Source organism: Dromiciops gliroides, chromosome 2 (genome assembly GCF_019393635.1).
Source record: "Dromiciops gliroides isolate mDroGli1 chromosome 2, mDroGli1.pri, whole genome shotgun sequence".
Lineage (NCBI taxonomy): Eukaryota > Metazoa > Chordata > Mammalia > Microbiotheria > Microbiotheriidae > Dromiciops > Dromiciops gliroides.
Window position 1 is genome coordinate 426,443,532 of NC_057862.1, and position 23,527 is coordinate 426,467,058.

At 36.7% G+C, this 23,527-nt stretch overlaps 1 protein-coding gene across 1 annotated transcript in view; it reads left to right on the plus strand.

Annotated features, from left to right (window-relative positions):
• LOC122742188 (spermatid perinuclear RNA binding protein) overlaps positions 1 to 23,527 on the plus strand; it is a 136,766-nt gene that overhangs the window by 74,111 nt on the left and 39,128 nt on the right. The window contains 10 exon segments of the mRNA XM_043986254.1: positions 5,608 to 5,778; positions 9,865 to 10,032; positions 10,034 to 10,090; positions 15,277 to 15,317; positions 15,319 to 15,368; positions 15,371 to 15,422; positions 18,340 to 18,352; positions 21,428 to 21,490; positions 21,492 to 21,552; positions 21,555 to 21,578. Coding sequence (XP_043842189.1) covers positions 5,776 to 5,778; positions 9,865 to 10,032; positions 10,034 to 10,090; positions 15,277 to 15,317; positions 15,319 to 15,368; positions 15,371 to 15,422; positions 18,340 to 18,352; positions 21,428 to 21,490; positions 21,492 to 21,552; positions 21,555 to 21,578 — 532 coding nt within the window. The 5' untranslated portion in view covers positions 5,608 to 5,775.

The following is a 23,527-nucleotide window of genomic DNA, read 5'->3' on the forward strand; positions in this document are numbered from 1 at the left end:
ATATAGTTTGGAGTCAGAAATGCTATAGTCTTCCTTCATTTCTACCTTTTTCATAATTTTCACAATTTCTCTTATTAACATAGGTCTTTCATTTTTCAAGATGGATTTTGGTATTATTTATAAACATTTATTAAATGCCTACTATGTTCTGGACACTATGTCAAATGCTGGGGATTCAAAGAGGACCCCCTCCCTCCCCCATCCCTCCAAAAAAAGACTCAACTCTGAAGGAGCTCACAGTCTAATAATGGTGACAACATACAAACAGCTATGTACACTCTATACAAGTTAAACTGGAGCTAATCATCAACAGGCACTACAAGTAAGGGGGGGTTGAGAAAGGTTTATTGCAGAAAGTGGGATTTTTAGCTGATCACTCAGAAGAAGCCAGGAGGTCTAGAAGAATGGGTGAATATGTAATAGATGTAACTGATTGGTTATTAAGGGGTGAGATAAAGTGAGGAGTCAAGGATTATGAGTCTAAGTGACTAGGAGGATAGGTGGTACCTTTCACAGTAATGTAGGTTAGCAAGAGGGTGGGTAAGAGAAAGTTTCAGACATGTTGAGTTTGAGATGTCTAATAGGCAGTTGGAGATGAGACTGTCAGTCAAGAAAGGTGTTAGGACTGAATAAATTGATTTTTGAGTATCGTCAGCATGGAGATAATAATAGTTGTAGGGGCCAAATTTAATATGGGGAGATTTAATTGGATGGTTCTCCGTAATATTGGGGTTCAGAAAATAATGAGGGACCTCTAGGTCCAAAGCTTCCTTCCCTCCGAACTGCCCTTTTTAGTTATTTCTCCCAGGCCAATAAGAAAGGAGCTTAACAGCCTCTTTTCCACAAACAAATCAGGTTTTATTAAAAGTCAAGTACAAAGGGGCAGCTAGGTGGCACAGTGGATAAAAGCACTGGCCCTGGATTCAGGAGGACCTGAGTTCAAATCCAGCCTTAGACACTTGACACATACTAGCTGTGTGACTCTGGGCAAGTCACTTAACCCTCATTGCCCCACAAAAAACATATCAGGGACAAGGGAATAGGGAAAGAGTCTGTGGCTGAGACTGGTCCTTTGTGGATGACTCAGTCCACAGCCTCTGAGGACACTCCTTTTCAGGGTTGGCCAAGTTAAACTAGGTCTAGCAGGGTGGGCCAGGTGTGGCTCAAGATCTAATCATCTCAAGTGGGTATTAGTAGTTTCTCATTCACACCCAATTCAAACACTACTAAATCAATCAAGTCTGACCCCTGAGCGCTGCCAAATTCCATTATTTTACCACAAGTTGAAACCATGGTAGTTGATGAAATTAACAAGTTAAACAATATAGAAGGAAAAGAGAAGAAGGCCCCCAGGACATAACGTTGTGGTACACCATCGTTAGTAGGCATGATGTCAACAAGGGACACTGAAAAGAAATGGTCAGGAATGGTAGTAGTAGGAGATTCAGAAGAGAGTAGTGTCATAAAATCTGAAGATAACAGAGTATTGAGAGGTGCTCTTTAATGTCAAAGGCTGCAGAGAGGTTAAGAAAGATATAATAATTGAGAAAATGCCGTTGTATTCAGCAATTAAGAAGAATGTTAGCAACTTTGCAGAGAATAGTTTTACTTGAATGATGTAAGCCAGATTGCAGAGAGTTATGAGAATGAAAAGAAAGAGTATTTTAGAAAGGTTTCTTAAGAAGGTTAGCTACAAAAGGGATGAGTGATTCAGGATGATAGCTAGAGGGTGGGTAGTTCAAGTGAGGGCTTTTTGAGGGTGGAGGAGACACAGGCATGTTTGTAGGCAGTAGGGAAGTAGACAGTAGATTGATTGGAAGGGACTGATGATAAGTGAGAGAGTAAGGATGGTAGAGAGGGTGATATATTGGAGAAGATGGGATGGAATGGGATCATATGTGCATGTTGAAATGGTTTACACCAGGAAAACATCCTCCTCCTTTTGTGAGATGGATGAAGGAGGAGATAGTGGCAGAAGGCATCTGCTGTGAGATGAGGAGGAGAGAGAGCTCAGGTTTGAGTTCATATACTATTTCTGCTATTTATTACCTGGATGGCCTTGGGCAAGTCATTTCTTTCTGGGTTTCAGTTTCTTCTGAAAAATGAAGATTTTAAACTAAATAATTCTTAAGGTCTTTTACAGTATGAAGTGATTCTAAGACAAATTTGTAGGTACAGACAGTCCTTTTTAAAGGTAAAATTTCTATTTCTGTTACCAATTTGCTTGATTTTCTAAATATTTAACTTTGCCTCAATTTTATGTCTATTATTTGGAAGGATGTTTCTGAAAGGGTTGCATTATAATATTCATACTTTGTGTTGAAGGTACTGAATTCCAGAAAGCAACTTGTCTTTTCTGACCCACATACACAGTTTCCAACTCTGGTAGATGGTGTCAGAGAGTAGAATGTCTTGGCAAAGGCCCAGAAATAAAATTATTATATTACAGAAGGACCTAGTGTGTGTGTTTTTTCTAATAGTATTCTGTAGTGCAGTAGGAAATTTTTGTCTTTGTGCTCCAACTTCATGAATTGAAGGCATGTTTGAAAGCTACAGGCTCTCATTTTGCTGAAATGAGAAAAGAAGCATTTCTTAAGTTTTATTAACAAAATTGGCTTATCTTAGCTTCCTTTTCCACCCCCACCCCACACTCTAGTGCTGTCACATAACAAGATTATAAGCCAAGCTCATCTGGAAAACTTACTAATTAAGAAATACCATCTTGTCCATTCTGTCTCTAGATCTTAATTTCTTTCCCCATAGTTCTCAGTTCTGTGGAATACTAACAGACGATCTTTTGGTAACACTGTTTACTAAGGTACCACTTCTCTTTCAGTGTTTACCCAGTTTTGTGTCTCAGGAAGACATAGCAAACTTTGATAATTAACCTTTTGGGGGGACGCATTAGGCCCTTTCCTCCTTCATACAATTGTTATAAGATCACAAAACTTGATAGACATTCAGGAACAGGAATACTCTAAATCAGCCTTACAGTGAGACATTAGATACTATGAAGGTACAACTTACGTGCTATTTCCATTCCTTTTTTCTTTTCCCCAATGGGTATTACTATGACCACAGTAATGTAAATAAGATCACCAGAAAGAGGTAGCAAAATTCTGGTCAAATACAAGTCATTATGCATTTTTTATTTGTGTTAATAGTTAACTTTTTTGGGGGGGCAGGAATATGCACTTTCTAGGGTATTTGTTTAGAGAGTTTTGGGGGGAAGTAGCTATTTAGTCTAAAAAATGTCAATAAATTAAAATTACTGAAGGATATGTCATTTCATCAGTGTAGGGAACTCCTGGTGATGGGAGCTTCTTGTTCTAGCAGATCTAATCGAAACTCATCTCTTACTTAGCAGATATGTCCTGGGTCTCAAGACGCAGAGCTGAGACACAACAACTTGCCCAGGTTTGAACAGCTATTAAGTGTCAGGGCTAAGATTTATGACTAGGTCTTCCTGAGTCTGAGCCCAGTGCTCTATCCACTAGATCATTCTGCTTCCATCTCAGTAAATTAAATATTAAAACAAAAAAATTCAAGTTGGCTTTTACTATAAGATTATAAAATCTGAAGGTGCCCTTGAAATTATCTACCCCATTCTCATTTTAGTTTTGGAAACTTGAGACCTAGTGAAGTGCCCAATCTAGTAAGAAATTGAGCTAAGATTTGAAAGGGGGAGAACGTTAGTGAGAGTTGGTCATTATTAACTATATCGTTTTCATTATCATCACAGAATACCAATTTAATCAGCTTTCATTTATTATATCCTTTTGCAGTTACTAAACTTATGTAGTGCCCATGAGGACATAATTCAAATAAATTTGCTGGACATAGAGAATTTGAGTAACGACATGGGTAATTTTGCATGTAGTTCATAACTGATTATCAGTTGGACACAATTGTGCATATGTTTTTGGCATAAATCACCGTATTTCTTACCCAGATCCACTGGGGAAAAAAAGGAGTGAGACTTTCTTTGGAGTACAGAACAACTATATCTATTGGTTGTTATTGGTATTCATTTTGTGAATATCTTCTCCTCATTATCTTTTTTTTCTTTTCTTTTTTTGGTGGGGCAATGAGGGTTAAGTGACTTGCCCAAGGTCACATAGCTAGTAAGTGTCATATGTGTCTGAGGCCAGATTTGAACTCGGGCACTCCTGAATCCAGGGCCAGTGCTTTAACCCCAGGACCACCTAGTTGCTCCCTCCTCATTATCTTTTTTTTTTCTTTTTTTTCTTTTGTGAATATCTTTTCAATGGAGAGGTATTTAAATAGAAAGGAAACAGTTTTCCCTTATGTTTTGAGTTAGGTGATAAACAGTTTTAATTACTCCCTCTGCTACCTCTGTGGCTAAAACACCTGTTGTACTTTACTGTTAACTCTCTCAACTTGCTTTGTTTGGAAACTGCATGGATTATATATAATGATTTCAGAATTGTTTCACTAGTGCTATGCATGTTCACATATTTTTCTAAACCGTAGAATAATTTGGTTCCTGCAAAGGTTGTATTATATATAGATTATTATATATACAATGGTGTTGGTAGCTCATGGCATTTAAACATTATCTTCGAGATCTATGCAAATCTACCATTGGAACTGTGAAAGTACCTAGAATTTCTTTCATTCTCTGAAAACTAGGTAAGCTAGTAATAGTCTTCACCATTTATAGACAAGAACATTAAGCCAAGATATGTAAAGTGACTGACCTAGTGTTAGTTTGTTTAAATAAGTGAATCTGGAGAAAGGATTGCTTTGGTGCAGTGGGAAGAATCCTGAACTTGGAGTCAGGGGACTTGGGTTTAAATCATTATTTCATCACTGACTAGCCTTTGGGAAAATCATTCTAATTCCCTGAGTTTTAGTTTTCTCATATGTAAAATGGGGATGATAATCTCTGCACTGCCTACTTTTCATGACTATATGAGAAAAATCACTTTATAAAGTGATAGAAATAAATTCAAATAAATTCAGCCAACATTTAGGCATCTATTATGTGCAAGGAAGTGGAGGCATAAATTAAAAAAAAAATAATCCTTACTCCCAAGGAATTACATTGGGGGTTGGAGGTGGGGAATATTGGGTATGATGGGGAGGAGGGTAAGACATGCACAAGCAGTATAATGCATTATTATACAAAGTAGGTCCAGATATGGGTGTGTAAAAGGACAGGTCAGACAAAATATTATAGGAAAATGTGAGGAAGAAAATTATATAATTGTAAGACAAATCTTCTGCGATGTCATTTCTTTATAAAATGGGGGTATGATACTGTTTTATCGCCACAAGTTGATTGTGAGATAAGCATTATAGAAGCTTGTCTAAACACTTCGTGAAATGTATACTTGTGGTGTTGTTATTATTATTACAAAGGTATGAATATCTTTACCAAATTATGTAGGTCCTGAGACTTACATTTTCTGTGACTCTGTTGGCTTCTTAAAAAACAAAATAATCCCAGTGATTTTCTTCCGTAAAACCTTTTGCCCTTTAATTAGTGGAATAATATTAAATTAGACACAGACTTGATAGTAATCACAACTTACTGTTTTTAAAAAGGTGTTTTTGGTTTTTTTCCCCCATTTTCTCTTTCAGGTGTTTTCCAGAGAGTAGTTCTTGGGGCACCTTTGCCACATTAACTCAGTCTGTCAGAGCACTGAAAGGCTTATGAGGAGGTTCTGTCTTACAAAGCAGTGTCTATTGAAGACAACAAGGAAGAGGGAAAAAGAACGGAAAAAAGAAGCTAAAACATTTTAGCAAACCATGGTAGGTAATACCCACTAATTCTTTTGATCTTAGTCAAAGTATTCTTTTAATCTGATATTTGAAAAGTTAACATTAGAAAAAAGTGTTAATTTTTTTGGCTCTGCTGATAGGACAAAGATGGCACTGTTTAATTTGCTATTTAATCAAAGCAGATGAGGTTTGATTTATTATAGAGTCCTTTAAACCACAAAATGGAGCCTTGTGAGCCTGCAGGCCATGAATTATTAAATTCAAGTGAGAGAATGTTCATAAATAATGTTTTCTAATAAAACTGGCAAACTGTTGTAAATGACTAAATGACCTTGAACTCTGTAGTTCAAATGAATTACTTCCAGACTTCTATTTCAAGGTCAATTATTTTTTCTTCTTAAAAACATATACCTCCTCTGATGTTTTTCATCATGTTATGGAGAAGTCCCTGGGCACAAAGACTGTATCCACGGAGCACAAGTTCTGCTAGGTCTTACCAAACTGAAAAGTTTCAAACGTTGCCCCTGCAGTAGACTCTGTGTTTATTATCTGAGGACCATGAACAAGTCCCTTCCCCTCTGTGGGCAGTGAGATGGGATAGATGATATCAGTAGTTTCTCTTGCTCTGGAATCTTATTTTGTGTCACAGTTAAATGGAGAGAGGCTCAGCAACTGAAGACCTGGTGCCAGGGTGGATGGGGTAAGATTGGGGGAAGGTGGGATGAGTAGCTCCTTTATAATAGAGGTGCAGAAAGGCTGGGTTCTGTATACAATCACTGATACTTGACAAATTGAAGTGAATACTTCTTAATAACTGGTCTATAGTACCTCTTTCCTTTATTATCTGAGCCACATCTGTTTTTGGAGGCAAAATTAGCAGGTATGTAAATTGTCCAAAAAAGAGGATGATCCTGATGTCACTCAGTCTTGTTTCAGACTTTCTTCATGAACTTTAGTCAAGTCATTTAACTTCTTGCAAGTAAACAATGAATGAGAGACTTTAGATGTTTTAATCCTTGGAAAAAAGTACAAAGATGATATTAAATCAATGTACTAGAGTATATTGATTAGAGGCAGCATGGTGGTTTATTGGAACAACCATTGTAATTTGAATCCTGGCTTTGTTATTTTAGATTTGTGACCCTGGAAAAATCACTTTACCTCTTTGCAAAGCTGCAATTTTCTTATCTGACAAATGGGGCTAGTATACCCTGCTCTCCTCCTAAGATTACTTTGTAAAGTGCCAGTTATTATTTCTACTGTTATCATAGTTCAGTAATAGCATTATACTGTTTGTTGCAAATTTAATTGATACTGATCATAATGAGTTGCAGTGTGGTGAAGAGCTTTGGATCATACTTTCTGCTCTAGCACTTAGTTGTCTGTGACCCTGGTCAAGTCATTTTACCTCTAGGTGATGCTATTTCTCCATTTGTCAAAATAGCAGTGATAATGCTTATATTTACAGGGTTATGGTGAGGAAAGTACATTGTATAATTTCAAACATTATACAAATGTGAGTGGCTGATATTTTTCAGTGGTTCATGGATCACTAATTTTGTTAGTGTGGGTTTTCCTGATATGTAGGCCTTTTACACTTCATATGACTAAACTACTTTGCCAAAAAAATTATCACCAGTGGCCAAACTTTTGGTTATGAGTAGCTCCAAATTAATTGCTTTGGTCTTGGGATGACAATCATACACTCTAATTGGTCCATATGCAAGTCTTCTAGTATGAAAGAACATCATACTGGAAATTCTGTGGGAACTCCATTGTGATAGAATTCCTATCCCTCCCTTCATCCTAACAATATTCCCCCCACTCACCGATGGATTTAAGTAATTTTTGTAATGTCTTTGAAACTGCTTTCTGATCACATAGCTTGAGATCCTTCTCTAAGTTACTATATGAGCTCTAAGACCAATATAAAATGGGTTGTCATTATCCCTTCTCAGCAACCATGACATTGATACTATAACTCTTATGTAACTTTTTGAAAAATTAAAAAGATAAATTGAAATGCTTTTAAACTCTCTCCCTCACCTTAGACAAGCTTTATTTTCTATAATTTTATTGCTTGGTTTTAAAGGATTTACAATATCCAGTCTACCTCTCCTTCTCAGAGAGTCATTCCTTTTAACAAATAATTAAAAGAGGGGAAAAAAACCCCTAATTCACCAGAACTAACTAGCATATTGAAAATGTTTAACATATGCATTATTTCACAGTCATTATCTTCCACTTCTTCAAAGAAGGCTGGGAGGTGATTGGGGCAAAATTGGTTCATATAATTATACAACATCCAGTTTTGATTGTTTTTATTGTCATTACTAGTATTATTAATTTTTAAAAGATTTTTTTAAAAAAATTTTTGTGGGGCAATGAGGGTTAAGTGACTTGCCCAAGGTCACACAGCTAGTAAGTGTCAAGTGTCTGAGGCTGGATTTAAACTCAGGTCCTCCTGAATTCAAGGCCAGTGCTTTATCCACTGTACCACCTAGCTTCCCCTTTTACTATTATTTTTAAATAATTGTTTTTGTTTTTCTGGTTTTGCTTGCTTCCACTTTTCATCAGTTGTATGAGTTTGCCCATAATTCTTTGTATTCATCATATTTATCATTTCTTACAGTGCAATAATGTGTTAACACATTTACCACAACTTATTTAATGATTCCCCAATTAATAGACGTTTCTGGTTCTTTGCTACCACAAAAAAGTGTTGCTATAAATATTTAGATTTATATAGATCCTTTAAAAAAAAAAATTATTAACTTCCTTGCGGGAGTATGGGAAAAATATGCCTACCAGTTCGTCATCTCCCCCCCCCCCCCCCCCCCCCCCCCCGTTAAAAGGGTGTGAATATTTTTGGCATTTTCTTTGCTTGGTTTAAATTTTTTTTTTTCCCAGGATCGTTGGACCAATACATAGCTCCATAGTGCATTGGTATGCATGTCTTTCTAACAGTGTTGATTATTATTATTTTTTTTGGTGAGGTAATTGGGTTAAGTGACTTGTCCAGGGTCATACAGCTAACAAGTGTCTGAGGTTGGATTTGAACTCAGGTCCTCCTGAATCCAGGGCTGGTGCTATATCCACTGCACCACCTAGCTGCCCCATGATTATTCTTTTGTAATCTGCCAATTTTCTTGGTGTGAGGCGAAATCCCAGGATTATTTGGATTTGTATTTTTTAAAGTTGTTATTTTAGTAGTTTGGAATATCTTTTAGGCTTTTTAAAAAGTAGTTTATAGTTCCCCTGAGAACTGTTCATACCTAGAGGCAATTTTCTTTTTTTCTTTTTCTTTTTTTGGTGGGGCACTGAGGGTAAGGGGCTGCCCAAGGTCACACAACTAGTAAGTATCGCGTGTATGAAGCTGGATTTGGAACTCAGGTCTAGAGGCAATTTTTAAAATGACATTTGTTTTGTTTTTTTCAGGGCAGTGAGGGTTAACTGACTTGCCCAGGGTCACACAGCTAGTTAAGTGTCAAGTGCCTGAGGCCGGATTTGAACTCAGGTACTCCTCCACTAAGCTGCCTAGCTGCCCCTTTAAAATGACATTTGGGCTAATCCTTTTCCAGGAATTTTCAAGACACAATTGTTGTTTGCCTTCATTCTCAAAGAGGACCATGACATTGGGATGATGATGTCATGACTTGCACTAAATTGGATTTAAGTGAGGGAGGGCTATGCAAGGTCACCAACCTCACTCTTCTCCAGAGCCATCTGGGTCCAGTGGCAAGATATATATAAGGATGACTGGATATGGCCCTGGATGTTTAAGGTAATTGGGGTTAAGTGACTTGCACAGGGTCACACAGCTAGTAAGGTCTGAGCTGAGATTTGAACTCAGGTCCTCTTGCCTTCAGGACCAGAGCTCTATCTACTTGGCCACCTAGCTGCCCTCAAGACAGTGCATTGTAGTCAAAAGAAGTGTGGCCTTAAGAATAAGAAACTTAAGTTGGCCTTCAAAAAAAATGTTGGAACATTTGTGAGTCTCTGTTCTTGCAATGGGAAAGTTGAAATATTTGGTGCTGCCTACTCTTCGTAAGCAATAAGAGTAATGTAGTACTGGGAGCCACTATCTATTAACATTTTTCCTCTTACTTTTAACAGAGATCTATCAGATCTTTTGCTAATGACGATCGCCATGTTATGGTGAAACATTCAACAATTTATCCATCTCCAGAGGAACTTGAAGCTGTGCAGAACATGGTATCTACTGTTGAATGTGCCCTTAAACATGTCTCAGATTGGATGGATGAAATGAGTAAATCTGGGAAGGACAGAGGGAGATGCAGATGTGAAAAAGGATGAGGCTGGAGAAAACTCTGCCAAGTGAGTGAATTGACTTTTATAATGCTTTACTGTGCAGTGTTTCTTGATATATCTGAGCATAACTAGGAAGTAACTGGGTATGGAAATTGGTCAGACAACTAGCATTTATTAAGTGGTTTTCTGAGAGGTGAATACTTTGGTTTTTATGTTTGTGTTTTTGGTTCTTGTTTTTTGTTTTGTAATTTGTGTGTGTGTGTGCGCGCGCGCGTGCGCGAGCGCATGGGGCAATGAGGGTTAAGTGACTTGCCCAGGGTCACACAGCTAGTAAGTGTTAAATGTCAAATTTGAACTCGGGTCCTCCTGAATCCAGGGCTGGCACTTTATAACACTGTCACCTAGAAGCCCCCTGAGTACTTTGAATTTAAAAAGCAAAAAAGAGCGCATTCCAGAAAGAAGACCTAAAATTGATTTAATAATTCTCATTTCTGTACTTCTTGAAGGTTTATAAAGTTTATTCCTTAAGAACACTCCTGTGACATATCCCATTAGTAGCCAGGACACAACGTTGAAAAAAATCTCTTCTTTCTTTAAGGATATCCTCGTTTAGTAGAAAGTATCCCCAGAGTTTTTTCCTTTCGTTGTTTTGAATTAATAGTAGCACTTGGGGAGAGGATGATGGGTACTATAATAATAAATCATTAAAATCTCAATAAAGAGTCAACATTGCATGGAAATAAATCTAAAATGTAGATATTTCAGTGTGGAAAGCACACTAAAATAGAAGGCATGAACTAGGAGCCAGCAATCTGGTTCTGATCTGTGCTCTTGCAGGACCTCATTTATTAAATTAAATGGTTGAAGTAGATGGAATTTTAATTTTTTCCAATCTCCTCATGTACATTAACTTTGTTTCTGAATATGTCTGTTCCCCAACCCTTACTCAGTCAGCTTTCCCTTATTTAAATAAACAAGCAAAACAAAAAAAGAGAACAAAAAAATGTTTTAAAAAAGTAGCTCAACAAAACTAACCAACACTTAAGTTGAATCTGAAAATATATGTATGTCATGCTAACTTTTGGCCGGGGGGGGGGGGGGGATGATGAGGGTTAAGTGACTTATCCAGGGTCACACAGCTAGTAAGTGTCAAGTATCTGAGGCTGGATTTGAACTTAGGTCCCCTTGAATCCAGGGCCGGTGCTTTATAGTTGCCCCCCTACTATCTTTTTCTTTTCTTTTTTTCATGCTATCTTTTCTAAAGGAGCAGTAATATTCTATTATTTTCTTGTACTTCAATCTGTTCAGCCAATCCTCAGTTGATGGGCATCTATGTGTTTATAGTTTTTTTGTTACCAGAAAAAGTACTGTTACAAATATTTTGGTGTGCGAGATCTTACTTTTTGTCTTCCTAGTAGTGATATTTCTGGGTCTTATGTAATGAGCATTTTTTTGTTTCTTCTTAACATAATTCCACATTTCTTTTCAAAATCATTGGACCAATTAAAATTCTACTCTGTATTTGAAAATAGATTATTTTTAGTGCCTATTATAGTAACGCCATTTTGGCCTTAAGGTCCCTTTGTGCCAAAGTAGAGTTGTCTTATTCTTGGGGAAGACACTATATTCAGTGATGTTTTATCTTAGAATCACAGATATGGATGGGCTTCGGGAGTTCAATTGTCCTATCCATCTAATAAATTCCTTTGCAACATTGCTAACAAGTGATCATCCAGCTTTTGCTTGAAGACTTCCTGTGATGGAACCACTCCCTCTCTTGAGGTAGCTCATTTTATTTTAGGACAGCTCTAATTTGTTAGGCTTAAAGTATAAGTGGCCAAAATACATAATATAGAATGTTAGCTATGGGATTGAATTTTAAAACGGATAATGTTAGAGCTGGATGGGACCTTAGTCTTGTTTCTCAGTTCCTTGGCAGAACTTCAGTACTCTTCTAATATAAATAAAATGCACAATAGCTTTATAAAAATTCTACTGGTGAATTTGGGACTTATGTGAGGTCTTAATGAGGTCATTCAACAATCTCTTTTTATTTCCGAGTTTATATGGTATGTTGAGGGGCAGCTAGGTGGCGCAGTGGATAGAGCACCGCCCTGGAGTCAGGAGTACCTGAGTTCAAATCCGGCCTCAGACAATTAACACTTACTAGCTGTGTGACCCTGGACAAGTCACTTAACCCCAATTGCCTCACTAAAAAAAAAAAATAATATGTATGTTGAACAGTTCTGCCTCCAAATTTAGAGTATACTTAGGTAAGTGCGTGGTTTTCTTGACAACTCTTATCTTGGAAGATGTTTTTACACAAACCTGGCAGAGCCTGGAAAACTCTCCAGGTGACTATTGTTTTAACTTGGTGTGAGGTCTTTGTATTTTAAAGGTTTTTAAACATTTATGGGCCTAAAAATTTACTTTGGGTTTTGTAACAGGGTTGGATATGTGAGTAAAGTCAATTCTTGATTGACCACATATGGATATTGCAATTTGTGGAGTAATCCATGTGAACATTTGAACCCAAGCTGATGGCATCTCTCCACCTAGCATTCTTATTGGAGATCAGAAATGTCGTCTAGGAAGGGCCACTAATTAGAATTTGCTGGAGTTTGCTCTGGAATTAGCAAAGCACATGACCATGAGTTAATGTCTCTGGGCCTCCGTTCCATATATATCAGATAGATTAACATTTCTTTTGATGCTACATATTTCTTCTTTGAAGCCATTCCTGAGCTATGCAATCAAAATCTTCTTTCTTCCTGAATAATTTTTTATACTTTTCAATCTCATTTTTCATTTTGTATTATTATCTGATCATATGTTATATATTTAAGACAGTTTCTAATTCTTAACATTCTATATTCAAACATGCTATGGTCTTTATATTTTTATGTTCTGGGCTCTCCTAGTTCTGATGTTTGGTGCTGTAAGATTTCTTCCAGCTCTGATATTCTGGGATTCTGTTTTTCAGTAAGCATGACTTGAAAGCTAATTTTACCATCTGATCAAAATAAGAAGGTAAATTTGTTGGGGGTCGTGGTGGTAGGGTTGTGATGTTTTTTTATAAACCAAATGATTCCTCTTCCTTCCCTATTAATTTCTGTTTTGGATTATTCAAGCCACCCTTTACCTTTCTTGGCTAGATGATTAGGAGTGACTATAGATCAATTAAATATTTAAACATTATCTCCAATCTCCTCCCAAAGAGTAAAACATTTTATAACTGTTTATTGCTGGGGAAAAGACCTACTTTTGTAGCTCACATTCCCAGGAGGGAAGAACAAACATGGGACTCATAAATTACTTTAAACTATAAGAGTTTATTGTTGTCATATATATGTTTTTTAATGAATAAAGCAGTTTAGTGTTCACAAATCCTTGAGTAGGGGGGTTTTGAAGTCACCTAGGTTGGGAATTCTAAATCATTTTAATTCTTCCTGCTCTTGCCTATATCTAATGATTCACTAAATTTTTTCAGATCTTTTCTTTAAAATGATGCATTTTTCCTCTTCTGTTTATCCCTTACTAATGTCATTAAGTCTTTGAAACATCGAGGTCTCACAGGAGCCTTGTAAAATGCCTGTTCTGGTCCTTTCAATTTATCCTATATGTTGCTGACAGAGTAATATTAGGAGCTTTGATCATTCTCCTAATCATCAATTCTCCCCCACTCCATCTTCATTGTACATAGGATCAAATTTATATTCTGTTTGGCATTTACCTTCTTCCACACTCTTCCCAGAGTTTTACTTTTCAACCCTTTATCTCCTAGGATCATGGGTTTAATGTTAGAAGAGATAATCTTTTTTGTAGAGGTAGAAACTGTGGTACAGAGAAGGGAAATGACTCAGTTAAGATCATAAAGTAAGAAACAGAGTAGGGATTTACACCCACATTCTTTGACTTGAAATCTAATGGTTTTTCTACTGTAGATCATTGCTTCTATTTTCTACCCAAGTCTGGTTAGCCTGTATTCCTTTTTCTTCCCACAGCCCCCCTTGGAATACTTTTCATTAAATGAAGTCAGCTCTCCCCACTTTTAAGAGATCATCCTCCATAGTTTTAATGGTACCACATTGATATTTTTCTTTTGAACTTTTACAGCTATTGATGTCTGTGCCACTTGTGAGCACTTTATTGTGTTTCAGGTGTGTATGGTGCTCATATTCCTATTGCACTGTTAAAACAATTTTTCATAATAAACACGTAGTGCAAGTGTTAGCCTCTTTTTATAAATTTGAAACTGAGGCTCAGAGGTTAAACTGACTTGATTTGTGTTTTTGTTTTCCCAGCTAGCTTCTCTCGAGAGCAAGAACCATGTGTCATGGTTTTTAAAAAATTAATACTCATTTCTACATTGTTATTTCTTCAGTAGTTCAAAGCACTCTTAGAATCAAATACTTTTACAGCTGAAGAGGACCATAGTGAAAGCAGTGCTGTACTTCATTGTGGTTTTAAGTTCTGTCATTTACTAACTCTGTAACCTTGTGTGACAAGTCATGGGATCATAGAATTTAGAGCAAAGAGGCCTTAGAGATTATTTCCTTCAGTCTTTCCATTGGACATAAGAGAAACCAGAACCAGGAAGGTAAAATGACTTTCCCTGGACCATCATGTGATCCAGTGTCAGATATAATCTCAGGTCTTTTGGCCTTTAGTCTTAGAGACTGTTTTTAATTGTCTTGTGTTTTCTATATGGCTTCTTTTAAAAAATGTAAATTCGACAGTAGAGAGGAAACCTACCATTTTGGGTATATTTAAAGATGAAAATGGTAATTCTTTCTTTCCCCAAGGTAGTAATGTGTAGAAATGAGATTCTCAGAGTTCTAAATGTGTAATGATTTCCAGAGTACTGATTCACATAATCTCCGATAGGAAAGGCTTGGAAGGGCCCTTAGAATGAACCGTTCATTTTTCAGGTGAGGCAAAATGAGGCCCAGAGTGGTTAAATAACTTATCCAACATCATTGATATATACTCTGTAATAATCACTTGTTTATATTGATATTCCACTTTTAGAGCCCTATAGCTTGGGTAATTTGGTTTACCTTGGAGCTTAATTTCTTCATCCATAAAATGGGGTAGGATAATTCTCTTTCTTTTCTGCTGTACTTTTAGGAAAGCAGAGTTTTTAGATTTTAGTCTCTTTTGCATCTTCTTATCTACACCTTAGTTATAGTTTCTAGGCTGTAGAATTTCTTGTGCATGTAATAGAAATAACTAATCATATTTTTTCTTTAAGAGGATCAAGGTGGCCGGACACTCTGTGGTGTAATGAAATTGGCCTATTGCAAAAGGCTTGCTGATAAAAGATGATATGGATCTTGAGCTGGTTCTGGATGTGGCAAAGATAAACCCACAGAAACTCTATTACACACTGTCAAAGACAAGTCTTCCTATTTCAAATTCAGGTGAGTTTCTTGTTGTAAAATGACCCTTCCCAGGTAGATTTTGCACAGGCAAAAGTGTAAATGGCCATTCGAATCAAAAGCATTTGTCATACATCTACTATGTGCCAGTCATTGTGCTGAGCTCTGGGGATAGAAAGAAAGACAAAGACCCTTCCATTTCCTGTCCTCATGGAGCTTGCATTCTATATTGAGAAAGCATGCAGATGACAACTATGTACAACAAATAAGATAGATAAGCTGTTTCAAAAGTAAGTGCAATATTAAACTTTAATAGTGTAAACACATTGATTAAATTAGATTGAACTTAAAATTACTGTAAGAGTTTGGGGACATGCTGTATGCAAGATATATTAGAGGGAAATTTTGGAGGGAAGTCACTAGCATTAATAAGGACAAGGAGGAAAGGCTTTTTACAGGGAGATCGATTTTAACTGAGACTTGAAGGGAGTTAGGAAAGGCAGGAGAGAGATAATATATATGGGTAGCGAGAAGATTCTAGGCATGAGGGGACAGCCCAATGAAAATGCAAAGTCAGGAAATATATTGCCTCATTGGAGGGAACAGTAAGGAGACCATGTCTGGATTACAGAGTATATGAAAGGGCATAAAGTGTAAGAATCTGACAAATAGGAGGAGGCCTGGTTATGAAGGGCTTTAAAAGTTAGAGGCTTTCTTTGTTCCTAGTAGTAATAGGGAGCCACAGAAGGTTTATTGAATAGGAGGATTATATGGTCAGGCCAGTGCTTTATGAAGATTACTTTGGATAGCTTAGTGGAGAATAGACTAGAGGATAGGGAGACTTAAGTAGCAGGTTTTGGCAATAGCCCATGTGTGAAAGTGTGAAATGCACCAAGATGGTGGCAGTGTTATAGGAAAGAAGAGGGTGTACAGAAGAGAAACTTTGAAGGTAGAATCGATAGAACTTGGGCAACAGATTGGCTATGGGGGGCGGGAGGGCGTGTTGAAAGAGTGGGGAGTTGAGGATGACTCCTAGGTGAGCTCGGGTAAATGGAGGATGGTGGTGGCCTCAACAGCAATAGGGAAGTTGGGAAGAAGGGAGGTTTTTTTGGGAGCAGTATTATGTTCAGTGTTGACATGTTGAGTTTATGATTTCTATAAGACATCTAATTCAAGATGTCTAGTAGGTAGTTGGAGATGTGAGACTGGAGGTCAAGAGAGAGGTTAGTAGGTTGGTCAGATCTGAGAATGAACTGAATATCAGGGGATAGTTAAAACCGTGAAAACAAATAAAATCAAGTGAAATAGTATAGAGAGAGAAGAGAATTAAGGCCTAGGACCCACTCTTGGGGGATACCCAAGGTTATTGGTGTAACATGGATGAAGATCCAATGCAAAGGAGACTTGGGAAGGACAGTCAGATAAGTAGGAAAAGCATGAGAGAGCAGTGTTGTGAAAATCTAAAGAGAAGGGAAAATCAAGGAAAAGGAGGTAATTAATTGACAGTATCAAATGGAGAGGTCAGAAGGATAAGGACTGAGAAAAGGTTATTAAATTTGGCATTTAAGAGGTCATTGGTAGCTTTGGAGAAAATAGTTTCAGCTGAATGATGAGGTCACAGGCCAGACTGCAGAGAAAACAAGTATTGTAAGTATAAATCTGTGAAGAAGGAATGTGACATAAAGGAAACTTACAGTGATGAAAGTAGAGAAAATGTTTGCTAAATTAAGGTGTATACTAAATAAAAAAAAACAACAACCCAGATTTCCTTAAAGTAGTTCTGTTGAGGGTAAACTTCATAGAACTGTTGGCTTTCATAAAGCTAGCAGGACTGATGGGGGTGATTCAAAGTAAGCTTAAACTGCATTTTAAGTTCCCTTAGGGACTGTATAGTTTTTTATCCTTATTTCTCCAGAATTTGGTGTGATGCTTAAATAAATATTTGTTTGAGTCAACTTGAAATTGGTCACTTAACCATTGGAAAGCCTAGAAGACTGGAGGTTTTCTAGAATAATAACTTCTTAGTGCTCTAAGGTACCCTGAGCACTTTTCCCACAACAGCCTTGTGAGGTAGTGATTGCACATATTCTCTCCATTTTACTAAGGAGGAAATAGAAGTGCAGAGAGGGAAGGTAACTTGTCCATGTCACACAAGCTAGTAAGTATTAGAGCTGGATTTGAATAGGTTTTATGAAATCATACTTTTATAGCTACAAGGAACTGACTCCCAGGCTTATTTTTACAATACACTATGTTCCTTCTCCTAAATGATAATGCGCATTTCGAGTGCTTTAATACTCAAAAATCCTTTCCTCATTCTTTGAGGTCAGCAGGCTTTTATTCCTATTTACTGATTACTTTCCTGTTTTCTAAATGATAAGACTTTAATAATAAGCATGCCTTGAACTTCCTTTCAAAAAATTAATGCATTTATTTAATGACAGCTCTACCAATTTTTGGTGTAAAGGAATTAGAGAATTTTAAAAGTTTCCAGTTTTAGAAACTCTGAGTAATACCATTCTTTTAAGGCTTTGTAAATTATTGTCAACAGGTGAATGAGGTTAGCTGTTTGCTAAAGCTCCTTCCAGTTCTGATGTTTAGTTAGCTTTCTGAACATGCATACTTTTGTTTATTCTTTTAGTGTATTAGATGCTCATCATTTCAGTGCTGGTTATAGTAGCCATCCTCATTCGTTTCTTTCCCTCATTTTCTACATCCAATCAGGTTGCTGTGTCTTGTTATTTCTACCTTGAGAATACCTCTTGCCTCTCTTGTCTCTCCTTTTCTCTCTTACTTAGTCATCACCCTAATTTAGGTCCTTATCACCCACCTAAACTATTGCAATTACCTCCTTGTTGGTCTGCTTTGATCCAGGTGCTGCTTCCCATTTCTCTGTCCCTCCCAGTCCCCTGCCATAAATTGATATCCTACTACAGAGCTTGCCTTTTCAGATTATCTTTGATATCCCTGACTCAATTTGTCTCCCAATCACATATTTAAGTGTGGTGTTTTTTTTGTTGTTGTTTTTTTTGGACTCATCTCCTTGTACTCATACTGGGGTTATAACTTTATTGCCTTTATTGCTTTGGCCTCATTCTTCTTGTATCTTCTTGTACTCTAAAGTAATTTGCCAGACTCATCCCTAAGAAAAAGGACAAATCTCACCACCACCACCCCTTTATGATGACAAGTCCTGATGTATTAAAATTTTTTTTCATTAGTTTTCAGAGCCAAAAAATCCATTGGGTTGGTAGAAACTATGAAGTTAATAAAATTTTGGTTCACTAGAATATTGAAGAAATGATGGTTCTTTTTTTTTTTTTTTTTAGTGAGGCAATTGGGTTAAGTGACTTGCCCAGGGTCACACAGCTAGTAAGTGTTAAGTGTCTGAGGCCGGATTTGAACCCAGGTACTCCTGACTCCAGGGCCGTGCTCTATCCACTGTGCAACCTTGCTGCCCCGAAATGATGGTTCTAATTAACTGATGGTAAACTCAAAATCCTGTTTTGTTTCAATTCTCATTTTCACGTGTAAAATATGGAGTCCATTTTCTTTCCTTATTGTTATGATTATGAAATTGTTCCAAGATGATCAAACAGTTTCATGATTATCAATCTGAATGTTTGGGATATGGGTATAGGATATGCTTTTGTTGATTGTAAACACTGAGTCAGGAATGGTAATTATTATAACAACTCACATTTCTATAACACTTGAGGATTTATCAAATGTTTTCTCACTAATTCTTTGAAATTATATAAATATTATCATTATTTGATGTGATTTTATTGGGTGAAATTATTTGTCCCAGTTTGCATAGCTAACTAGTTTTTATAACTGCCTACCTGACTCCATGTTAGAGTAATGTAATGGAATAGTATTGGTCTTTGAACTGGGACACCTGGGTTTTAATCCTGGTTCTAATACTGATTTTCTGTATAATTCATTTCATGTATCTGGGCCTCAGTTTACTCATCTGTCAAATGAGGGCTAAATGATCTTTCAATTTATTTTATCCTAGCTCTGATCATTCTAATTACTATGTGACTCTACCTTCATATAACTTGTTTTCCTACCTTATACATGAGGATGTAATGTACCTTTCTTACCTTGTGGGGCAGTCAAAATGCTTATGGAGATTTTAGGTCAGTTTCTTTCACCTTTTGTGAAATGCTTTCAGGGGTTTCTTCACTAGTACAAAGATACCCCATAGATATAGATATATTTTTGGGCTGGAAGGACCTTGGAGATCCAGTTCTCTCCCTTCATTTGGAAATGAGGAAACTGAGATCCAGGAAAGTAAAGTGGTTTTTCCAATTGCAGGTAGCTAGTTAAATGACAGAGATAGGACTTGAACTTTGACTTTTAGTCTCCTGCTTTTTTGTGTGGGTGTGCAAGAAGTACTGAATGTTACAAGCATGCCTTTATAGTTGTAATGCATTGTAATAATTGGAAGATGATTGCTACACTGTGCCCAGGCCCTTAAATGATGTGATTATACTCTTAACATACCACACAATCATATTTCCCTGCGAATGGCAAATGGCCTTGTCCTGTAAATCCTGCATCTCACCAGTCTCTCAGCTTTAAACAGGGCATAGTTCTGGCTTCTATTCATCCAGTGAAGACAGATTACCATTATGGCTTCCTAGTCTTATTAGTGCTCATGTTTTCTTGAAAAATCAATCCCCCCCCCCAACAAACAAAACCCCAAACCTACCTAATTGGTTTTTATGAGGACTTGGAAATTAGTAGTTAAATATTTGAGTGTATTCATCCTGATAACTGCTAATTTAGGGCACTCCCATAGAGTTTATTTTTCAATAATATATGGAAAGAACACTAGACTTGAGTCATAATCCTTAGGGTTCTAGTTTTGATGGTGTGACTCTGTGTGTAACCTTGGATAAGCCACTTTCCACTTATGCTTGTTTTGTCATCTTTAATTTAAACTGGAGATACATTTTTCATTACCCTTCCTCACAGTGTTGATGAAGGGAGCAAATGAGACCATATGTGTGAAACACTTTGCTTTATAAATGCCAGTTATAATATTGTGGGCTGTTTCTTAAATAGTAGGTTAAACATTCCTCTTTAGTAAAAAATATGAATAACCTATTTTTAATGTTGCTAATTATTTCCTTCAAAAACGCTATCTTTGCTAGCCGTTCAATTTTTATCTCTGGCCGTCAGGACCCATATCATAGCAAGGTTTTGTAAAGGTTGGCCATCAGTGGCGCAGTGGAAAGGATTTGAAGTCAAAAGCCCCAGGTTCTAGTGATACTTTGCCACTTACTCATTGTAGTACCTTGGCTAAATCATTTAACTCCTTTGGACATCATTTTACTTACCCATACAGTGAGAGTTGGTCTAGATCTACAAGATTACTGACATTTTCTGTTCAGTAATTCTTGGGTGTTTTAATTCAGAAATTTTGACAACCAAAATGGGAGAAAGAAAGGGGGGGCGAGAGGAAGGAAGAAAGAAAAAGCAATTATATAGGGCCTATTATGTGCCATGTTATGGTGCTAACTACTTTTATAAATATTATCTCATTTGATCCCTCGCAACATCCTGTCAAAGTGCATGCTAATATTATTGCCCTTTTACAATTGAGGAAACTGAGACAAACATGTTAAATGACTTGATCAGGGTTACACAGATTGTGTGTGTGTGTGTGTGTGTGTGTGTGTGTGTGTGTGTGTGTGTGTGTGTGTGTTCTCAGAGTGGATTAGAACTTAAGTTTTCTCAACTACAAGCCTAGCACTCTATCCACTGGATCACCAGCTGCCCAACCCCAAAAAAGGAGTATTTGCTTTTCTTTGTACCAAGTAATTTAGAAGGAAACAGAGAAGCTGGGTGTCCATTATTGATCAAACATTTGGAGGGTTCCTAGCTTGAACGCAATAATATCATTAGCTCATTGTTGCTGTTTGAGATCCTTTTACATATAGTGCACACATTCCTTTTTTTATGTGATTTGTAATTCTAATTAATTGAACATTTTAAAGAACTTATTTGGTGACTTTCAGAAACTTACAGAAGAGAGATATGAAGTGGAGCAGTGTATAAAAGAGGCGTCTATTATTTATCCGAAATACAAAAGAGCCAACGTTAACGCTGAAGGTGATACTTACTTCCCCTTTAATTAGGGTGAATTGGAGAAGAAAGATGGAGGTATATAAAGCTTTTTTTTCCCTTTTAATTTTGTTTATATAACATTGTCTCAGATATTATGTTGGCTATGCCATATAGGTTAGAACATATACATGTTTTTGTTTTATGTTTGTAACCTTAAAAATAATCAAATGTGTATTCTTGAGTATTTGGTAAAAAGTTCAGTGTAGAAATGTATAGAATATTTAATGTATGAAAAACCCTGTGTTTATTTTAGAATCCTATCATGACTGCTGTATATTTAATAGCATTTGAGGACACTATCTTGCTTTATTTAAGATTGCTATGCATAGTTGGTAGTCATTTAAAAAAATACATGCTGACTTTGGTTTGTATGATGGATTTTTTTGTCTAGCACATAGTCTAACAAATTGGTATAAGGTGTTTTGGTGATTTCTTAAATAAGGCCTATTTGTACATCACCCTTTAAAAATTACAAATACTACCTTCTCAGCTGTAATTCTTCCCCTTTGTTATATAATCCTACGTCTGTACAAATATGCTCATGTATATATTTATTTTTTAATGTTAAAGATCCCACTTGGGATATGAGTTGGAATTTATTTCTAAAAAATTTTTTTTTACACATAATACATATTTCCTCTTGGGAGATTTTTTGACACTCCATGTAGTATTCTGAGTTTCTCTGCAGAAATTATGCTTCATGATATCTTCCTAGTGTTTGAATGCTTGCCATGTGTTGGATATTGGGAACATTCAAAAATGAAACTACATGATAAGCTGTTCCCTTCACCACCTTCCCTCACAAACTTATCCCCTTTACCCCTTCAAATCCTTATCCATGGAGATGATCCTAGGATTTCAAAGGATATACCAGTGAGTTCAAGCTGGAATATCTTTGAATAGTGATTCAGTAATGAAATGTGTCTCTTGTTCAAGAATCGTCTTAGCTCAGCATAGAGTTAGCTGGATGTAAATGTTAACAGATTGACCATCAGGCTTTGGAGCTTTGTCACAAGAATTCATGAAGACTTGCTTCTGATTTGTCAAGAACTTCTGATCCTGGTTAGTGGCAGGAACATGCACAAAGATGAAAATATCCTTTTTGATTCGAAGGGTTTTTGTCTTGTCATTTTTTTGCTTCCTATTTCACTCTCCCCAATCTTGTTCCTAGAATCTTGTTTTGCTTTATTATTCTTTGTCAGACCTTTGACCAACTGGCTATTTTCTGTCATTACAACATAGGCAGTTGGGTTCATCTAGACCAATATGGGGAACCCCTTGTTGCTTTCCCCATCTGTAGATGTGTCACATATTGTTTTACATACTTTTCCACCTGAAATCCCAATACAGTAAGAAATATTGGTCAGTTTCTCATTCAGTTTCAAGAAATAATGAGGGCAGCAGAAACCGATTTTACCAGTTATATTAAGCATTTGATATTTTAAAGTTATGAATATTGGGCTAATACAGACAGAGAGAGAGGGAGAGAGAAGAGTGAAAGTCAAAGGAGTGACTTTGTATTTTTGTTTTGGGATCCATTCATTGAATCCTGAGACATCAAGTGCCATCTAATTTTGTTCACATGTGGGCTTAAAGACTCCTTCCAAGGACACTGGTTTACTAAGGAGATTAAACATTCCTACTTTTAGGGTGGTTTCACCTTTGCACTCACATTTCTGTGGCACTTATATGTGTATAAACATATTCAACTCTGACGTAGGTAATGTAAGTATCATAGCCATTTTGAAGCTGGGGGAACTGAGGCATAGAGAGGTTCTGGTGATTTTGTGAAGGCTACCCAGCAGTAATTAACTGGAGCTGGAACTCATTCTTAGGCCTTCTGATTTGATGACCAGTGTTATTTCTCTACCATAGGAACCTATAAGATAAGAGAGCTCTTTGAAATTGAGAGAGTTTAAGACAGCATTCTAGTGAGGGTAAAGGCTATTAAGAAAAACTTGGTCGGATTTGTTGGTCTAGAACCA